The following is a 17,779-nucleotide window of genomic DNA, read 5'->3' as shown; positions in this document are numbered from 1 at the left end:
GTTTATAGAGAGAAAATGGAAATGTGAGAGAAAAATACTGTGTTCATATCTTCCATTTCCTCTTTAATTTTTCACTTCTTTTTCCTTTTCAGTCAAATAATAAATTTAGCAGCAGCTGGCAGTATAGAGTTAATACAGCCACAGCATTGGCTTTCTTGTCCTCTTCAACAGCACATATCTTTGAGTTGTACTTACCCATTTGAGGCCTATATAAGTACTGGTAAGCTGAGGAAAGCTCTAGAATAGGGCAACCAATTTATAGGCATTGTCAAGAAAAAAAAAATCAGCTTTTATTTAGAAAAAGGAGACAATTTTCAGAAATGTCGAATGAATATAGAAGCATTTCTATTGAAAGTATTGGAATTACTCTCCAAGTTTCTTTGAAAATCTGACCGTTCTTCTTGCTCCAGTAGCCTAAAGCTACCAGCTGGCTGGTAAAAGATTTCATTTATTTTTTCATTGGTTTCCATTCCTAATTCAAGAACTTGTGAAAGACCTGGAGAACATCCATCTCTGTAGACTGACACATTTGAGCATCTTATTTCAGTGACCTTCCTCTGGTCAGCTTGACAAATAACTAAGTGATAACAGGGGGCAGGAATTTGTTACCTCTGTTAAAAAGAAGGAGCGGTTTTACTTTGGACCCCATCCAAAACTGCCTAAGGTAATTTCGATCATTGACATTTTGTGTCTGAGCATAATGTGTTTGTAGTTTCAATAGCTTCTGCAAAAAAAAAATTATTTTTTTTAATGTTGCTAGGCTAGTGCCTCAAGGTATGCATATAAATATATCGCATACCAGCATGTGGCAACCTACAGGTGAAAAAGAATCTAATGATAGATGTGAAAGTTGAGGCTGTATCAGGAATTGTAACAAACAGGTAAAATGCATGCTATAGCTAATGGAAAGGGGAGGTGAGAGAAGTGCTCCAAATGAGTGATGTAGAGACTCAGTACAGTAAGGGACTTTCCTGGATTCTGCTATGATGCCATCCTTGGTACATATTTTGGGCTATATATGCAGTGATCTTTTCTGAACAAAAATTTCTGTTGAGTACTAAAGTCTGATAGCGAAATGATGCTGAAGATGCTTGCAGACTTTGGTTAAGAGCTTAAACTTTCGTGACGGATTTAGAGGTCCTGTTGGTATCTAAATGGGTCTCAATTTCCGTATGCAATTTTGCCAGTCTCCTCCTACGTACGTGTTTCTGCATCCCACAGGATCAGTCATTTTCCTGGTTCTGTAACATATTTATTTGTAAGTGTTGTCCCTACACAGGGCTCTCTCTCTTCAGCACTGAAATACTATCTGGGAGACTAGCCAGAGAACCTGGACAGCGTTCAATATTCAAATGACTTAATGTCCAGAGTCTGCTTCTGTTTTTCTAATGCCTTTGAGTTGTCAGGCAGGCCCATAACTGCCACCACTGTGAGAAGTATATTTCAGATTCTCTGTTGCAGGGAGCTCAGAGAAAAGGTGCAGAGATTCTCAAAATCAAATTTTTTTCAGTATGTTTTGTGTAAATGCACTAAAACCACTGCTGTATGCTATTCAGCTGTGACACTTGGATAATGAAATAAGCAGGCCAGAGAAATTAAGAGCAGAAATAAAGACCTCTAGGCAACAATGTAATATAATACAGAAAAGATATAACTTAATTGGAAATGTCCAGCTGGCACTAATGGCTCATTTGTTTAGACTCATGTTTTTGGACTGTCTGGCTTTTGGTGAGATGAGAGCAGGGAAAATCATGCCTGCCTGCCAATGGCTATCATTAAAAGCACTATTAAATAGAGCTATTGGTCTGCAGCTAAGGAGGCACTCAAAGTCTTCTTGATAATCAGAAATGGTTTTCGGAAACCGTCAAGTACCTGAGAAGACAATGCCCAGCTTCCTGCAGCTCAGCTTGGCTGCTGGAGGTGGTGTAAACAGAGCGGGAGCATCACCGCTCATTGCTAGGAGAAGCAGCTCTGTGCTGCATGGAGGAAAGTCCTCGATGAGCAAGCTAAATGAACAGAATATGAAGTAGAACATAGAACCTTGCTGTGCTTGAAAATGCACCTTGAAATTTAATCTCCATACTGTTTTTATCGTCTGTGATGGGTTTAAAACTATTTTTATTTTTTTTTTTAAGAAAAAACACATAGGACTGTTTTTCCATAGATTGTACCATATATATTATACATATATATATATGTATATATATATACCATATATAAATGCCAGTGTTTTGGTGGAAAATAGACTGAGTATAGCTGAATTTGACCAGCCCAAATACAGAGCTATGACAAGTGCTGGTGGAAGGGTGAGAGCAGTACGAAGAGGTGGGTACTTGCCATTTAGCTGGGAGTGGGCTCCAACACACGCTAGCACATTGTCTGTCTGGGTGTTCCTGTTTTGGGGAGGGAAAGACCCTGCCAACCTTCACCTCTCACCCTGGTCCTCTGGACCACAGAAACAGGCATAACTCTTTCGGTGTGATCAAGAACAGCAGTTTTGCTTTGTGGTCCTGCTCCACCTGCTGTGATCAGGCACAGGCTGCCTGACAGGTAGCTGTAGCTGTTCATATGGCTGCATTATGCTGCTTCGCATTTCTTGACCGTCCTTTCTGCCATCCTTGTTCCAAACTTTCTCTGCTCCAGTCCCCCCCAAATAAATAATCTGTCCCTGATTACTTTTTCCCCTGATGGCCTCAGCTTTACTAGATACATACCCACACTGGGTATTTCTGATACTGTTACCTAAGGGATATAAGAACAACACCATCACCCTTAGAGGACATTACTGATGTGGCTAGCTGCTGAGGCCAGCATTACTGAGGCAATGCTGGCCTCACAAGGCTTTGCTTTGCCTGAGGTCCCCAGTGCTCCCCTGTGGTTATCTGGGAGGGCCTAATTCCCCCCGAAGCCCCTGTGAAATGCGGGCACCCCTGATGGCACCGTCTGTAACTTCTGTCAGCTCCTCGCTTACTGATCTTTCTCATCCAGCAATTTCTCATGTCCAGTGCTTTTCCAGATGCTGTTCAGTTAGCGTAACCTCATGCCAGGGGCTAGTCGATGGCTTAGTCATTTGCCTGAAGCCATAACAGAGAGACCATGTGTTAGGTGGCTGGGTGCCTGGTTAAGGATTACTGACTTTCCTTGCTAGCAAATCCGTGGCACAGCGCTTGCAGCTGTGCGCATTGAGCAACAGGGAGGCCAGCCTTCCGTGCGGGGTGGGTTAACTTGCTAAAGGTTGGAGTGAATCACCCAAAGCTCTTGAAAGCAAAGCACAAAGATGGAGTAAATACGTCCTGCGGCACCAGTTAGAAATGACTCAGTATATAAGTAAAGAATATTGTGCTATTTAAGAAGTAATAACAATGGCACTTTCTTATCAATAAATATGTCCCCTGCTTGTACTCAGCTACGTTTTCAAGCTTAATTGGCTGCAACATCTTCATATATATGTGCGTTTGGTGGTTTGTGTTGTTCTTTATTTTATTTTTTTATTTTTATTTTTATTTCCCTGTACTGTTTCAAAGAGCAGGTGTAGCTGCACCTTGTGCTAAGTAAGTGACTGCAGGCACCTGGAGCAGAGAGCGGCCGTTATGGCTCCAGCTGCTCCTCGTTCCCCATTAGGGGCCAATTACTGCACAGCCCTCTCAACGTGTAGCTGAAGATGGACTCTGCTAAAAAGTTAGAGAGCTTCTTAGCTAGTGTGTGCTGTTACTAGAGGAAAAATATCACAGTGAGGAGAATGGAAATCTTCAGGAGTCCGTTTTCATCTTTGTGCAGATGAGCAGATTTTCCTGGGAGCTGTTTACAAATGGTGAGTACCGACTGGGGGAATCCAGTTGTGCACAGCTGAGCTACAGTAGCTGATGAGCAGAAAATAGCATATTTTTTGTCGGCAGTGTGTGATTTAGGAGGGGGAAGGAGGCTGCCACATGGAGGTGAAGACATGCGGATGTGTTGTGGAGAGCTGTTTTTCTGTTGATTTGGAGTCTTGCTAGGGAAAGCAGTGGTCTAGTCCTGCCAGAGAGATTATTTCACTAAAAAAAACTTAGATGAAAGGCTGTATGTGCACTTATAAGGCATTAGTCTTAAGCCTTATTCAGCAAAGAAAACAATCTGAAAGTAAAACCCTAGAAAGTGTGGTTTGGTTTGTTCTACTGCTTGTGCTGTTAGTAAGAGGCTTTCATTTTAAAAGTGTCTTCTAAGCATAGAAAATGGAGCATCTGTTTGCCAGGCAAGCTTCCTCCTGTGCAAGCCAACATCTGCACTTGATATTCAGCTGGCATAGACAAAGCTTTGTTTAAATGATGTGTTTCATTTTTTGAAAACCTTCAAGTATATACAAGCCACGCTATGAGAGCAGTTTATTTAAATGTACTGATTTCTTTTCAAAGGCTTAGCTAGATGCCCTTTCATGACAAATGTGCTACTGCTTGTGTTTGTTGTTTGTGAAAGTGCTGTTTATAAGCGTAATTTTTATGATTATTGAGACTTCTACTGGACATGTGCCAGGACTGTAATGTCTCAGTTTTCAAGAATCTTCAGAGTTGCACACACTGTAACCCAACTGCTATATTTATTTTGTTTTGTTATGTGATTCATGTGAGGTGCTGATTGGAGCAAGTGTTCACACAGCTCAAAGAAGTGGTGTAAATGCCCTGTCAGCCATGGATTATCCCCGTATGTTACACATGCTCTTCTTCATACTGGTCAAACTACATGGGGAACAAGAGCGTGAAAATCTTTCTTCATTTGTCATCAGACTGTTGAATAAACTTTGGCATACTCTTTATCAAAAATAATTTACTGCATAAATGTCTTTCACAATCTTTTTCATGGATTGATAAATATGGAAATCACTTGCTTACTGAATTTCTGCTTATTTGAATTTCAGCTTGTGTCTCAATTTTGTAATGTTCACTTAACACTCCTCCCTACTGGCAGTGTGTATCATGCCTGGGAATGTCAGTCCCTGTTATTCTGGTACCACTGTGGAGAGAGGGAACCACAGCTTAGTGTCATTAGTAACTGCAAATGCTATCTCTGAGTGTCTTTAACTAGCTTTCTCTGATGTATGCTTGAATCAGATATGCTTGTCCAGATTTCATTCTTTGAACAAATAACTACTTGTGTAAATATTCTCTAAATGCTGATTTAGAGCACTGCTGGGTAAGGGGATTGAGTCAAACAGGTGATGTGAAGTCTGCTCTCCCCTCTTCCTGAATTATTGTGAGAAGCACTTAGCCATAGTTTTTGAAAGCAATCCAGAAAGAGTGCTTACAAAGGAGAGACAGTGCAATCTGCCTTACTGAAATCTGCAAAAAAAAAGTGTATGGAAAAACAAGTTACAGAAACCTGAACCAAAAACTGAGAGGTACTACCTGGTGTTGCTGTCCTGGAGTGGGAGGTATTCACGATGGAGGAATCAAGGCTGAACACTGTTGCTTATCAAAGGTTGTTCAGGGTCTGCACGGGGGAGAGGTAAAACCTTTCCTTTAAGGACCATGCAGAATTCACAGCTCTGGTAATGACTGCAGGTTTAGGTCATGTTTAAGTGTGCATTAAGTAGATAAATCACGTTGCACGATTTCCACCATTCAAATACTACAAAAGTCATGCCTCTCCTTCCGTATGGAAGCAACTCAAAAGATGACACACGTTTTTGCTTATATCAGTCTATTTGCAGCATTGTAACTGGGTTTGACTTTATTCAGTGTTTCATGGAAAAGGTTTTTGAAAAAATATTTTTTAAAACTGTGTGCCCGTAAGCATTAATTTCAGAGCTGGGAGGCAGGGATAGGAGGGGGAAGCCTCACTGTGCGTGTTGATGATACGGGGGGAGAGATGCTTGATTTGTACTTCAGTTTGACTTTCCCCGTTAAAAATGATTGTGGACAGAACATTTCTCATCTTCTAGATACTTTAAGAATTCAGGAAGGCAGTGCAAAATGCTTTCTGAGTTTAATGAGCTTTTTGTAGGAGTTTCATCTTACTGTAGGCTTAAAGAAAATCCCTGTGATGTGTGAACTGTAGTTCAACCTTTCTGGAACTTTAACTGGGCTTTTCTATCATCATGTGCATACACACACTTGTCATTTGTGAGAAGGAATAGCGATTTTCTTGGTAGTCTGTACTACCTTCTAGGGCCTTCCCAAAGTTTGCTTTCCTTCATGAAGTTAGGAATGCTCTTTTTCTGTGACCAGAAAGAAAGCTAGCTACTGAGCTATTCAGTGGGTTGTGGACCCTCCTTCCCAGAGGGCCTTCCTGCGTGCATGCACATTGATAAAATCCTCCTGAGCTCGCTCTTCTCCTCTTCCTTCTTGCCACAGAAGGCTATCAAGCTGGTCAAGCGTGATTTCCCCTTCCAAAATCTACACTGGCTGCTCCAAGTCACCTTCTTGTCCTTAATGTCTGGATTATTGCTCCAGGATTATTTGTTTCACTACCTTCCCAAGGGCTGAGGTGAAGCTAATCAGCCTGTGCTTCCTCAGATCATCCTCCTTGCCCTTCTTGAAAACAGGGGTGGCACTTGCTATTCTCCAGTCTTTGGGAACATCCACTCATCACCATGGCCTTTTCAAATATAATCAGCCAATTCTTTGTGTTTATTTTCCGTTCTATTGGACTTTGAATTTGTGAAGTACTTGGTTATTGTAGAAAGCCAGAGAAAATGCGACAACAAAGAAATGTCTTTGCAATACTTGAGCCTTGGTCTAAACTCATGGGTGAAAACAGGATTACAGAATTATATCTGCTCGTTATTTCGCTTCCTAAGGAAACAAGGCTAAGTTGAGGACCACTGACAGATGCAGGGTACAACATGGATGGTACTCACAACTTCATTAGTTTGTGAGGAGGAGAGGGAAATACAGTATAAAAGCAAAGAGATTTTTATACCGAAATACTCAATAAGCACCTGCATTCCTATTCCGTTGATTTAATTTAAAGCAGATCAGGAATGAAAATAATCTATCCTGAGTCACCAAAAGGACTCAGGGTAAAGAATGACAGTAAAATGGTCAGAAAAGAGATGTGCTTAGAGGTGGTGCCTGTGTGCGAGGGCAGAATTTTGCAGCACTTGCATAATGGAAATGTTTTAAAAGTTGAAATAAAGAACGTCTGGTCTTAAGCTTGCAGCAATATATTGTGACACTGATAATGTGTTTCCAGTTTTCCTTATTTATTGTGGGTTATCTGCATGCCCTTCTCTGGAGAGAGAGTTTCACCCGCAAGACGTGGAAGTACAAATGGGAACTCTTCCCTCTGCTGCCTGAAGGGGCTGGTGCTTCTCTTTGTAATGAGGCAGGTAGGCTAGCTCCACAGCAAAGGCAAATCTGCGTGCTCAGGAGGAGAAATAAAAGGACAAATGTAGTAATAAAAAGGACAGCGGTTATCAGTTTTGAGAAAGTTCTCAGTTATTTGGGCTTTAGAACCACTGAAAGAATCGAGAGATGTTAGAAAGTAACTGACCTCTGTTTCTAAATGTGGTTAATATCTTCACTAACTGCAGGAAACGTGGCCTAATTTGGGGGGGGGGAAACTTCTCAAGTGTACATTTGGGGCTTAGCCCAAGCCTACAGAATTCGTCTTGGGGGAACAACCTTGTCTCTTACATTTAAAAACTTCTTTGGGCGTAATCATCTGACTTGTACATTGCAGGGCAAATACATTTGACTTGTTTGTTTTAATTGCCTTCTTAATTGACCGGGGTGGAGGGGGGGGAACCTTCCTGGCTGTAAGTGAAATGAATTGGACAATTTTTGTGTTTTACAGATGAGGAAGAAAGTATTTTACATTAAAACACCCACACAAACAAACTACTTGTTTTGCTCTAGTGTGTCTGGAAGTTGTGGTTGCACAGTGTGTGTATATCCTGTGGCTGTTATTCCTGCAATCGGGTAAATGACAGCAATATTTGGGCGTCAAAGTACAGCATTTGTTTTAATGTTGTGTAGGGAAATGTGCATGCTCTGGATGCTGACTGCAATCCATCTGCTTTGGTACCCTTACAAAATGAGCAATGAGGGGATATAAATGCAGTTGGAGCAAATACACCTAAATATTCTCAAACTATTCTTATATCCTTGTTGAAACCTTATTTTGCATGGGTTTTGCTGTTGCTACTAAAGGAAGAAAACTGTGTATGTGTTTAAATAGAATATATTTTTATATACAAAAGAGTTTTAAAATTTTGAATAAGTGGTAGGAAGTTTCTTGCAAATACCAGCATTCAAAAAATTGTGGGGTCTTAGCTGTGGTTATTTTATGAAAAAGTGGTGTTTTGCTGCACTCTGGTGGCTATTTAATAAAAAATTCTCGTGCAATGCCAGCTACTGTTTAGCAAACGCTGAGCGAAGGCCCATTGTGTCTGGCCTCAGAAAGATTCAACTGGCTTTTATAAATTTTACTTTATTTTCCCCATTTTTGGATGTAGCACTTGTGTGGCTCTCTTCTGGACTTCTCAGTGCTCCTTCAGTGACTGCACCCTGTTGGGCAGCACTAAGGGGAAGATGTGCTCCTAATGCTCTTCTGTGTCTGTTTGGTTTGATGTGCCTGGACTCTTTTTTTGTTTTAGTTTGATTTTTGGGTGGGTTTTTGTTGTTAATTGCTCAGACCTGATCAGTGTAGGGTGTGTTTTTTTTATTTTTTTTAATGCAAAATACAGATGGTTGGCAAATGAGAAAAACACTGAGACTGACTCCGTTTATTTGCATTATTTCAAGTAATAATGCTTCTTTAAATCTCTTGGACTCAAATATTTCTTTGTATCTCTTTCCCTTCATGTTGACATTGCTCTGACTGGGAGAGTTTAGATAGCATCCTGTAGAGTAGGGAGGACTGCGTGCAGTCTGTGTCTTTATGCATACATGATATGAATGACTGAAAAAACAGTACCATGTCAACACAGTTACTTGTTGATCCACTAAAGCTAGAGGGCACCTATGGTTCATGTGTTTCTTTCTATAGCATCTTAAAATATACCTTAAAAACTAACAGACTTATCTGACTGGTGGGGAAATACACTGTTTGGACACAACAGATGAGAAAAGGAGGTGACATCCTGAGCCACCACAGATACCGCAGTGGGATTTTTCTCCCCTGAACACTTGCTACTGCTGTTTTAGTTACTTCGGTTATTGCTTCCATGCTCTCTCCTGCCATCCTGCACTGGTCACTTGACTCCAAGGTAACTCTTACCACATCCTCTCCAAAACTCCTGCTACTGTTGAAGTCAGTGATATAATCTTTGTGTCTTTTTAGCTTTCTCAAAACTGGGAGGAGGAAGATAACTTCTCCCTCTTGCTCTTTGTCCATGAGGGGCTTCTGGAGCCAAGACCAAAGCTTGGCCATCCAGCGATGTCTCCTTGTCAGTCTTAGCCTGAGTGCCAGTTGTCGCCTCAGGTCAGTGGAGCTTTACTGGCCAAGTGATACCTCTGTTGTGTGAAAGAAGCAAGTAAAGATAAAAATACAGTTGAGTCCAGTCTGTATTGAGTAAGGGGGAGGGAGGTGCTGTCTGGGGCCTGCATTCACTGCTGTGAAGCACTGCTCCTGGATCTCTGTTACTCTGATCTTCCTTCTGTCACACACAGTTGTCTTCTCACATGGCCAGGACAGTCGTAGCACAGCTTATAACATCAGCAAGCATTTTTCTGTAACGTTCTGGTCATCGTGTCCCGCTGTACTGATGTTCATGCACAGCTATTACAGCCTGACCCAGAACAATGCTGCCTAGCAAGCCCTGCTCGACACTCACCAGCAAGCTGCCTTCCTCCTGCATAAAATGGCTGCAGGAATGAGCAGGTGGGAGTGGGAGGCTTGGTGTGGGTGGGCCTGATGTCTCTCCTACTGAGAGAGCTGCATTTTATCGCCTGGCACAGGCAGAAAGCTAGAAAGGGGTCGTCAGCAGCTTGTAGCTCACTTCCGTTCAGTTCATGTGAAATAACAGTCCCTGTCCCATTAACAAAGCCGGGACGAAGGATTCACTGCTGCTGCTCAATTGCCTCTTCCTGAGGTCAGGAACAACTGGGGGATGCGGTGGCTGGGGCATGGATGTTGTCTCGTACCGTCCAACCAAGCAGTCGGTGTCTGATTTCTCGGAGGTGCAAAGGGAAGCTCGAAAGAGTGCCTGAGGAAAGCTTGATCTTCAGCACTACTGGAGCCTTTTATAGACACCTTTTTATTTTTTATTGTGACAGCTCCTGCTGTGAAGTTGTGTAGACATAAAAATGTGAGGCTGAAATTGTAGTGTTACAAAGAGGAAGAGAGAATCCTTGTGGTCAGTCATTTGCTAAAACATAAAGAGCAAAGCAGAAACACAAGTTTAATGAATTGGTTTGATATCTTCCCGTGTGTCTTTGTTACAATATCCTTATCTTTATTTATTAATGCTTTTTGATATAAAGGATAGTCCTTGTTGGATCTTTACCCTTCAGGTATGTAGAAGTAGAGCTTCACCAGCCAAATTTAATGTTTTTCACTTGCATCATCTGAGAGGTCTGGATTTATTACGTTAGTTCAGTAAAAGCCATTGTGTTGCACTACAAATCTGGCTGCTTTTGAGCACGCCATGTGTTCTGACACATTGTAGCTGGTAGTGGATGCTTCAATTATGTATGTTTAAATAGCATGTCGTTTTTAGATTCATACACCATTATTACATGTTCTGGTGTGTTCCGTTTTATCTTTGAGCACAGCAACAGCTACGCTTGGACTCATGTAAGGTAACTTGGGTATTGATTTTGTAAGTAGAGAAAGTCAGCATAAGGTTCATCAAGAAGAGTGTAAGACTAACCAAGGGAGAAGTTGATCTGATGGAGTGGGATTGAAAAGCATTCAGATGGGCAGGGGTGTCAGTCACTGAGCTGAAAAAGCGTGAAGCTCATGGCTTCAGTGGCCACTCAGTGACCTAGAAACGCTGTGTTAACTCCAATGGAATAAATGGTTCCAGGTTTGTTGTGGTGCAGGTGTTTTTGTGTGTGTTTTGTTACTTGTTTGCTTTATTTTACGTGTGTTTGGTGGCTGTCGTGTGGGTGTATTTGATTGGTTTTTAGCAGCTAAATACAAATCAGTTATGGGTACAGCCCTGGGTCTTGATAGCCATGTAGCATGCGTGCAGAGTGAGTGATATTCCTAGTATCCTTGCAGTGCTCCAGTAATACATTCCAAAATAGATCCTTTTACTCCCCCTTTCTGTAGGGTCCCCATTAAAGCAAACAACATTTGACGGTCCCTTAGATGGCATGAGTTGCTCTCCTGCTTACAGGAGCAGGAAGCAGAAGTGGCAGGAAAAGCTGAAGTAGAGCGTACCTATTGCTGCTGTCTCTGCTGAAAAGAAGAGGGTTAGATCTTGGAAGACAAAATAGATCTGTGCAAGGGACTGGGAAAGGATGGCAAAGGTTGAGGTTATAGCTTCTTTTTCTGGCATTGATGTGTCACTGGCAAAAAAAAAAAAAGGCAACAAATGGTGTCCTCTTTATTGGCTATTTTGAGCCCTGACAAATGTTCTGGCTTTGGGCTCTTCTGAAATTCTGCTTTCTATGCTAGCACGGATGCAGCAACAGCAAAATTCATAGCGGAGGTGTGGGGTGTGTACGTTGGAGAAGGTATTAAGGTACACAGCTGAAGAAGCCGTCTATATTTATTTCCTCAGGGAAATATGTAATTCAGTTAAATTGCTCCCTATCAAAGGCCTGAAATTATATACTATGGTCCATGGAGTGTATACTTCGTACTTGGAAAAACTTACTGCTTATGCATGTACATGATGAGTTGTTAGCTGTAAATTCAGTCTTGCTGGCTCTTCTGGCTCATTTAATTCTCTGAGTAGTAAATAAAGGGGCTGTAGCTTGTGTGACTCAAAAAGCACTGCACCCATAGGTCCTGCCGGTGGGCTCTACTCCCTTACCCTATGTCAACTAAAAATCTCCCTGGACAGATGCAGGAGATGCTAGATAAATAAGTGAGTTTATCCCCATTTTGCTGACATGCTAGAACCTATTCAATACAGGGCAACAGCCATCACAGGCTCTGTGTTCTGTATGTGGTTGCTTGCATCAGGGTGATCAGAGATACAAAAATTACTTAGGGCACTTTAACACGGTCTGAGATACACACTGTCTTCTTTCAGGGTTTGCTAGGGAGGGGAGTAAGGGAATAGGTAACAAGGGCTGTGCCAATAGTGTTCATCTTCTTTGATCAGATTTACAGAGCTTTACAGTCTGACTAAAGAAACATGATAATATGAACTTTCTTAGTAAAGAAATATTCACTTTTAACGGTAGGCTGCAGATACTATATTTTTCATATACAGAAATGAACCCTTATTTTTCAAAGTGGAGGGGAGGAAGATGGAGTTGATCTGAATTGTTGCTGCCACTCAGTAGTCTACAACAAGCACTAAATTAGAACTTGGATTTAATGACTTCACTTTCTTTTTCTAAAGAAACATAAATGAGCTTATAACAGGTTTGTACTTTCAGGTATTATTGAGCAGAACTGGCCAAAGTCTTTCAGAAAAATGGTGTTTGTATTGCAAAGTGCTAGTACAGTGAAGCTGAAGCTGGTCAGGCTAGGATTTAAAAAGGTTGTAATACTAACAGCTTACATCTGATGTGTGTCCTATTTATTTCCCCACTACCTACTACACGGCCTGCAGTAACTGACCAAGGCAGTACATTGAGACACGCAACCTGGGCTGCTTGTGTTAGCAGACGTGAAGTGGAGCTGCGGGCAATTGCAGGCCACCCCGAAACCCACCCCAGTGTCCATGGATGAACATCACCGCAGCCTTTGCGCTGCTTACGCTTGCAGTAATAGAGTTGGTACGGATTTATAGTGCTGTCTCTGAACTGGCAACAAAACAGCCTCTTTTCTTTATTTTCTGTGCATTGCAAGGATGTAAGATGTGATAGAGATTTTCTTCCCTACAGTCTCTGTGCTTGAGAGAGAGCGACTCACTAGTTGCTGTAGTAGTACATGTGGGCATCGAAGACATACTGATTATAACAAATGGTCCAGGCTATAATTGAAGGAAAATCTTGCACTTTCAGGCCAGATGGAATAATTAGAAAACATAGAGAGCTATCCTTTGAAAAAATAATAACAATGATTTAAAAAAAAAAAACACCACTACCTCTAACCCTTAATAAGGACTGACGTGTACTCATTGCTGAACGGCAGAATTAAAAAGATCATGAAGAGTGCAGTATGGAGGAATTATAATTGTGATAGTACAGTTAAGGTCCCCAAGTGGGTGCTGTTCCTTTTATGCTGCACTGACAGTAAAAGAGAGTGAGCCATCATTGCTACATTTAACACTTGTACATTTTTATTTAGTTAAATCAGCCATTGTACACATTGCAGCTATGTATTGTTAGTGTTTTTTTTTTATTTTTAACTAATACATGCCCTCATAGATATATTCAATTAGTGTTATCACCATGGGAACAAGATGCTGATTCGTCAACTTAAAATTCACTTCTTCTCACAGTATTCAAGTTCTTTGATAACACAGCAAAAAATCAAAATAAGAGGTGAATAACCATTATGTTGTTACACAGAACATCATCTGCACCGCAAATAACACAACAGAAATGCATTTCTTTAGAGCCCCATTCTTGTAGATCATCCTGTGCTGTCTTTGACGATAAGAAAGCCATGATGTATTGTGAAATGTCTCATCATGGGTCTCGTTCATTTTGGCTACCAAAACACCTTTTTTTTTTTTTTTTTTTCTGCCTGCTAAAAGAGTGTTAGCATGGCACCTCGGGTTGCTTTGCCTGCTGGAAGCCAGAACTCCCAAGATGTTTTCATGCTTTTGGCATCATTAGCTTAATGAGAAGTGCCCTTGTTCTGAGCACTGAGTGAGTCATAAAAAACAACCAAGCAAACTATAATCATAGAAGGCCTGATAAACTTGGAAAACTCTTACCCCCTACAGGAGAGGATTTGTTTTTAATCTGTTCTTGAGTATACTATTAAAAAAAAAAAAAAAGCTGTTTAAAAACATTTAGTGTTTGTTTGCGTGTGTGTTACATATGCTAAAACACTATAGAGTGCCTGCCACTAAATATTAAGGTATAGAATACCAAAAATGTCAGCTCTTTGTTTCCTTTTTTTTTGAAAATAAAAGTGCAGATATGGTATCATGGTTTTCAGAGGGTTGGTTTAGAAATATATATATATTATATATAGATAGGTAACAAAATAGGAACAGAAACTGGCTTTCAAGGATTGTGAGCTTTTTCTTTAAAAAACGCTTGACTGGAGGATAAAAACTGCTCGCTCAGTGCTAAGAGGGCCAACAAGCTGACATGATTACAGGAGGGTTTGGTTTTGACCTTCAAATGCCACATGCATTTATCGGATAAGAGGCAATCTTGATAAAATATGGTGAATTAATTATTCTCTTTGTATAGTGGTTAAGTCTTTCTCCCATAGTTATCTACAGTGCAGTGGCCAGCAGGACAGTGTGGTTTGCTAAAGCAGTGATGAAAACAAGAAACTACTGTAGTTATAATTGTTTAATACACCCTGGCACATGTCCAGATCTAAAAGATTTTAATACTGTATGCAAATGTGCCATAGATATAGCTGCTAGCAAGTTGGTTACCTAATTGGGTATTCTTAATTTTTTTTCTTTTTCTGGAAATCTTTAAGTGGCTGTCCAAAGGTCTTAAAAGTATCGATGGCCACAGTCAGCTGTTACTTCAGGAGAACAGCTGAATTTCCAGGTTTTTAGCCTGACTCTTAGAGCCTTTAACTATAATAGATCCCTAAACTGGAAGTCTTATGGATGCAGTGGGTCTGCAGTGCTTCCTCCTCAGTCAGTCTGTGTTCATAGTGTTAACATTATTAATAATCGCTGTTCAGCAGTGTCAATAGACCTTGTAATCCATGATGCTAATTGTATTCAGAGGCAGTGTGTTTTCTGCAGTCTTGTAAGTCCAAATACTCTTGCTATATACAGTTTACATGTTAACTCCCTTTTTTCATGATGCATGTACATAGTCACTTGAAGAGGCCTGTAGATGAAGTTGGCTTGACAAATGCAGTTTCATGAAGCTAGTGCAGAAGCAAAGGACCAGCAAAAAGTGGCAATGCTGACAAATTCCCAGTACAGCACAAAGACGACGGTTCGGTGGATAAATCATCCTGAATGAAGGATGCTATCTTTGGTCACAAATTAGCTTACAGGGTAAAAAAACAACAAAAACCCAAAATCAAATACAGGGGGAAAAAATGAATTCACTGCATCTGCACAAGTAGAAATGGCAGTAGTGTCTTCCAGTGATTATGTAGATAACAATGTCTACACCTAGAGGAGATGGACGTTGCATACTGGATGGATGGTTATGTGGTGGTGTTGAGGGGTGGCAGCTTCTCATTTAGCATCCTGTTTCCAGTCCTCTTTGCAGAAGTGTCTAAGAAGCTGCTGGAGGTCGTGTTGGAGGTCATCCTGTGGTAGTACTTCTGGTCTGTCATCCAGTTCTTCTATATGAATGTGTTTTCCATACTGATCCTTCATCACAGTCCTCTTCTGTGTGCTGGCTTTACTCAGTGTTGTCCTAAAGAAAAAGAATGAGAAATCTTTCTTAGCCCACAGTTTCTGAAGGCTTTAAAAGATGCTCCTCCGCAGATGGAATTTTAAGGTTTTTAAATTTTATTTAAAGTAAAACGAGAAGAATTGTAAGCTAGCAGTTTAAGCTAGCTACTAAGGTCAGATATTCTTTATTCACTCTGTATTGAATGTAACACTACCATTTAACTGGCTTTCATAACGTAAACTAGTGGCAGTTCATCTCCTCATGCTTATTAAGCATACAGTTTTAGATGCTCAGCAAAAACGTGCTGTAACATGGGCATGCAACACACTTTGAAATTCACACAGGACCTTCCTAATTGCTGTATTTAACTTCAACACTCAGAGTTGTCCTGTAGAACATTAACATAAGATTCCTTCATGGTACTTTCAGTTTCTTAAGCTAATAGCTTCTTCAACACTTGCTTCTGGGCAAGCCTGCCTTAAGACAGTCAGTAAAACTGTATTTGCTGATACTTAAGCTGATGTGTGTGTGTGAGAGAGAAAATAGTATACATATTTGACTTATATTTATATCCATATATCCTCTCATCGATTTTGATACTGATCATTTGAATATTGAGTCAACTGGTATGAAAAAATATTTTTGAAGTATTCTTGATTAATGTTGTTAACTGTAAATCACACTACTATTATTTTGTATTGCCTCCAAGGAAATCAATCAGGCAGTGATACCCCTTTATACTGAGTCTAGCTAGGATGGAGTTAACTTTCTTCACAGCAGCAGCCTGTGTGGTGCTCTGTTTTGGCTTTGTGCCCACAACTGTGTTGATAACAGACCAATGCTTTGGCTACTGCTGAACAACAGTGCTTGCATAGTATTGGGACTTTGTTTTTGGTTTTTGTCCCCCCTGACTCTGCTCTCCTCATGGGTGTACTGGGGCTGGGCAAGAAATTGGATATAGACACAGCCAGAACAGCTGACCCAAACTAGCCAGAGGGATGGTGTATGTCGTACGGCATCGTGCTAAGCAATAAAAACTGACGTAGAGGAAGAAGTGGGTGTGCGGGAGTGTCTGTCTGTCTTTCGAGGTGACCACTGCTCAGAGACTGGCTGGGCATCAGTCTGCTTGTGGGAGGTGGTGAATGATTCTTTGCATCATCCTTTCTTCACTTATTAAATTGTCTTTGTTCAACCCTGTCCCAAGGAGAACAGGGAAGGAGAATTAGCAAGCAGTTGCGCCCTACTTGGCTGCTAGCCCACATCACCCTTATTGACCGAGTCTTTTCAACTAATTGTAGACCTTTCCAGTGCATATATCCCTTCCTGTAACAGAATGTTAGTAGTAATGATTAGTACTTTTGTAATGAAGCTTTAGATACTGCCAGTGGTTTCACTTTACACATTTAAATCCACTTATGTTCATAATGAGTTTGTTAATTCTTTTCTAGTAACAGTTCACTGACATGCCAAGCCAAACCTTTTAATAATTGATCCATCCTCTTTCATGATTTCTTTCTCTACTAAAGCAGGGAGTTGGACTTTCATTTGGTTACCTGTATAGCTCAATGCCTCAAATTAAAACATAAACTTCCAATTAAAACATAAGAACAGAAACCTAGGACAGAAGGTAATTGCTCTTCATACCTTAATACTTGATATAAATGAAGCTGAATGGTGAGAAAATGATGAATAGACAAACAATAGAGAAGCATCTGCCTGCCATTTGCATCCTTACAACCCTTCCCCAAACATACAGGTTAGTCACAGTTTTTTGGGTAGGATAGTGTCATTGTGCTAAGAATTGTACTGAAGCAGTCTTCGCACTTTCAAGTTTGAAGCCGCCCAACTCAAGGCCCTGGAGCACCATGGTTGCAGAACTCATCCTTTGTGTCTATTTACAACAGCTGCTACAGCACCCCTTTTCCTTTCACAGGAAATATTCTCTTTTATAGCTGTCCCACCTGTCAGTTTGAGTTGCCTGTTCTCTGTAATTAGACAGGCATACATAGAAATAGATGGGTGATACCTCTGAAATGAAAGAATCAGTGAATTGGAGCCTGGCAAGTTCTTCCACAGAGTATCTACTGTTACTAATACTTATAGAAAACAAAAAAGGCAGCGTTTTTATTCCTTGTTGGCTGGATGTGGTCTTCTCTGTGTTATCTTCTGCAAACTTCTCAACTTGCTTTTTGTTTTAACTAGAAAGATAAAGTGGCGGCTGCAAAGTGGGAAAGTGT

General features: G+C 40.8%; 2 protein-coding genes across 30 annotated transcripts in view; one reads left to right on the top strand and one right to left on the bottom strand.

Moving 5' to 3' along the window:
• Positions 1-17,779, top strand: part of CAMK2D (calcium/calmodulin dependent protein kinase II delta) — a 255,729-nt gene that overhangs the window by 206,135 nt on the left and 31,815 nt on the right. The window lies entirely within an intron of this gene.
• The window catches only part of ANK2 (ankyrin 2), a 235,617-nt gene continuing 231,140 nt past the window's right edge, over positions 13,303-17,779 (bottom strand). For all 21 annotated transcript variants that reach the window (XM_066996871.1, XM_066996889.1, XM_066996870.1 and 18 more), the window contains 2 exons: positions 17,020-17,111; positions 13,303-15,563 (listed from right to left, as the gene is read on the bottom strand). In XM_066996871.1, coding sequence (XP_066852972.1) covers positions 15,380-15,563; positions 17,020-17,111 — 276 coding nt within the window. In that variant the 3' untranslated portion in view covers positions 13,303-15,379. The remainder of the gene's footprint in view (positions 15,564-17,019; positions 17,112-17,779) is intronic.

Source organism: Anser cygnoides, chromosome 4 (assembly GCF_040182565.1).
Source record: "Anser cygnoides isolate HZ-2024a breed goose chromosome 4, Taihu_goose_T2T_genome, whole genome shotgun sequence".
In the NCBI taxonomy this organism is placed as follows: domain Eukaryota; kingdom Metazoa; phylum Chordata; class Aves; order Anseriformes; family Anatidae; genus Anser; species Anser cygnoides.
This window is presented reverse-complemented; position numbering and strand designations above follow the sequence as displayed.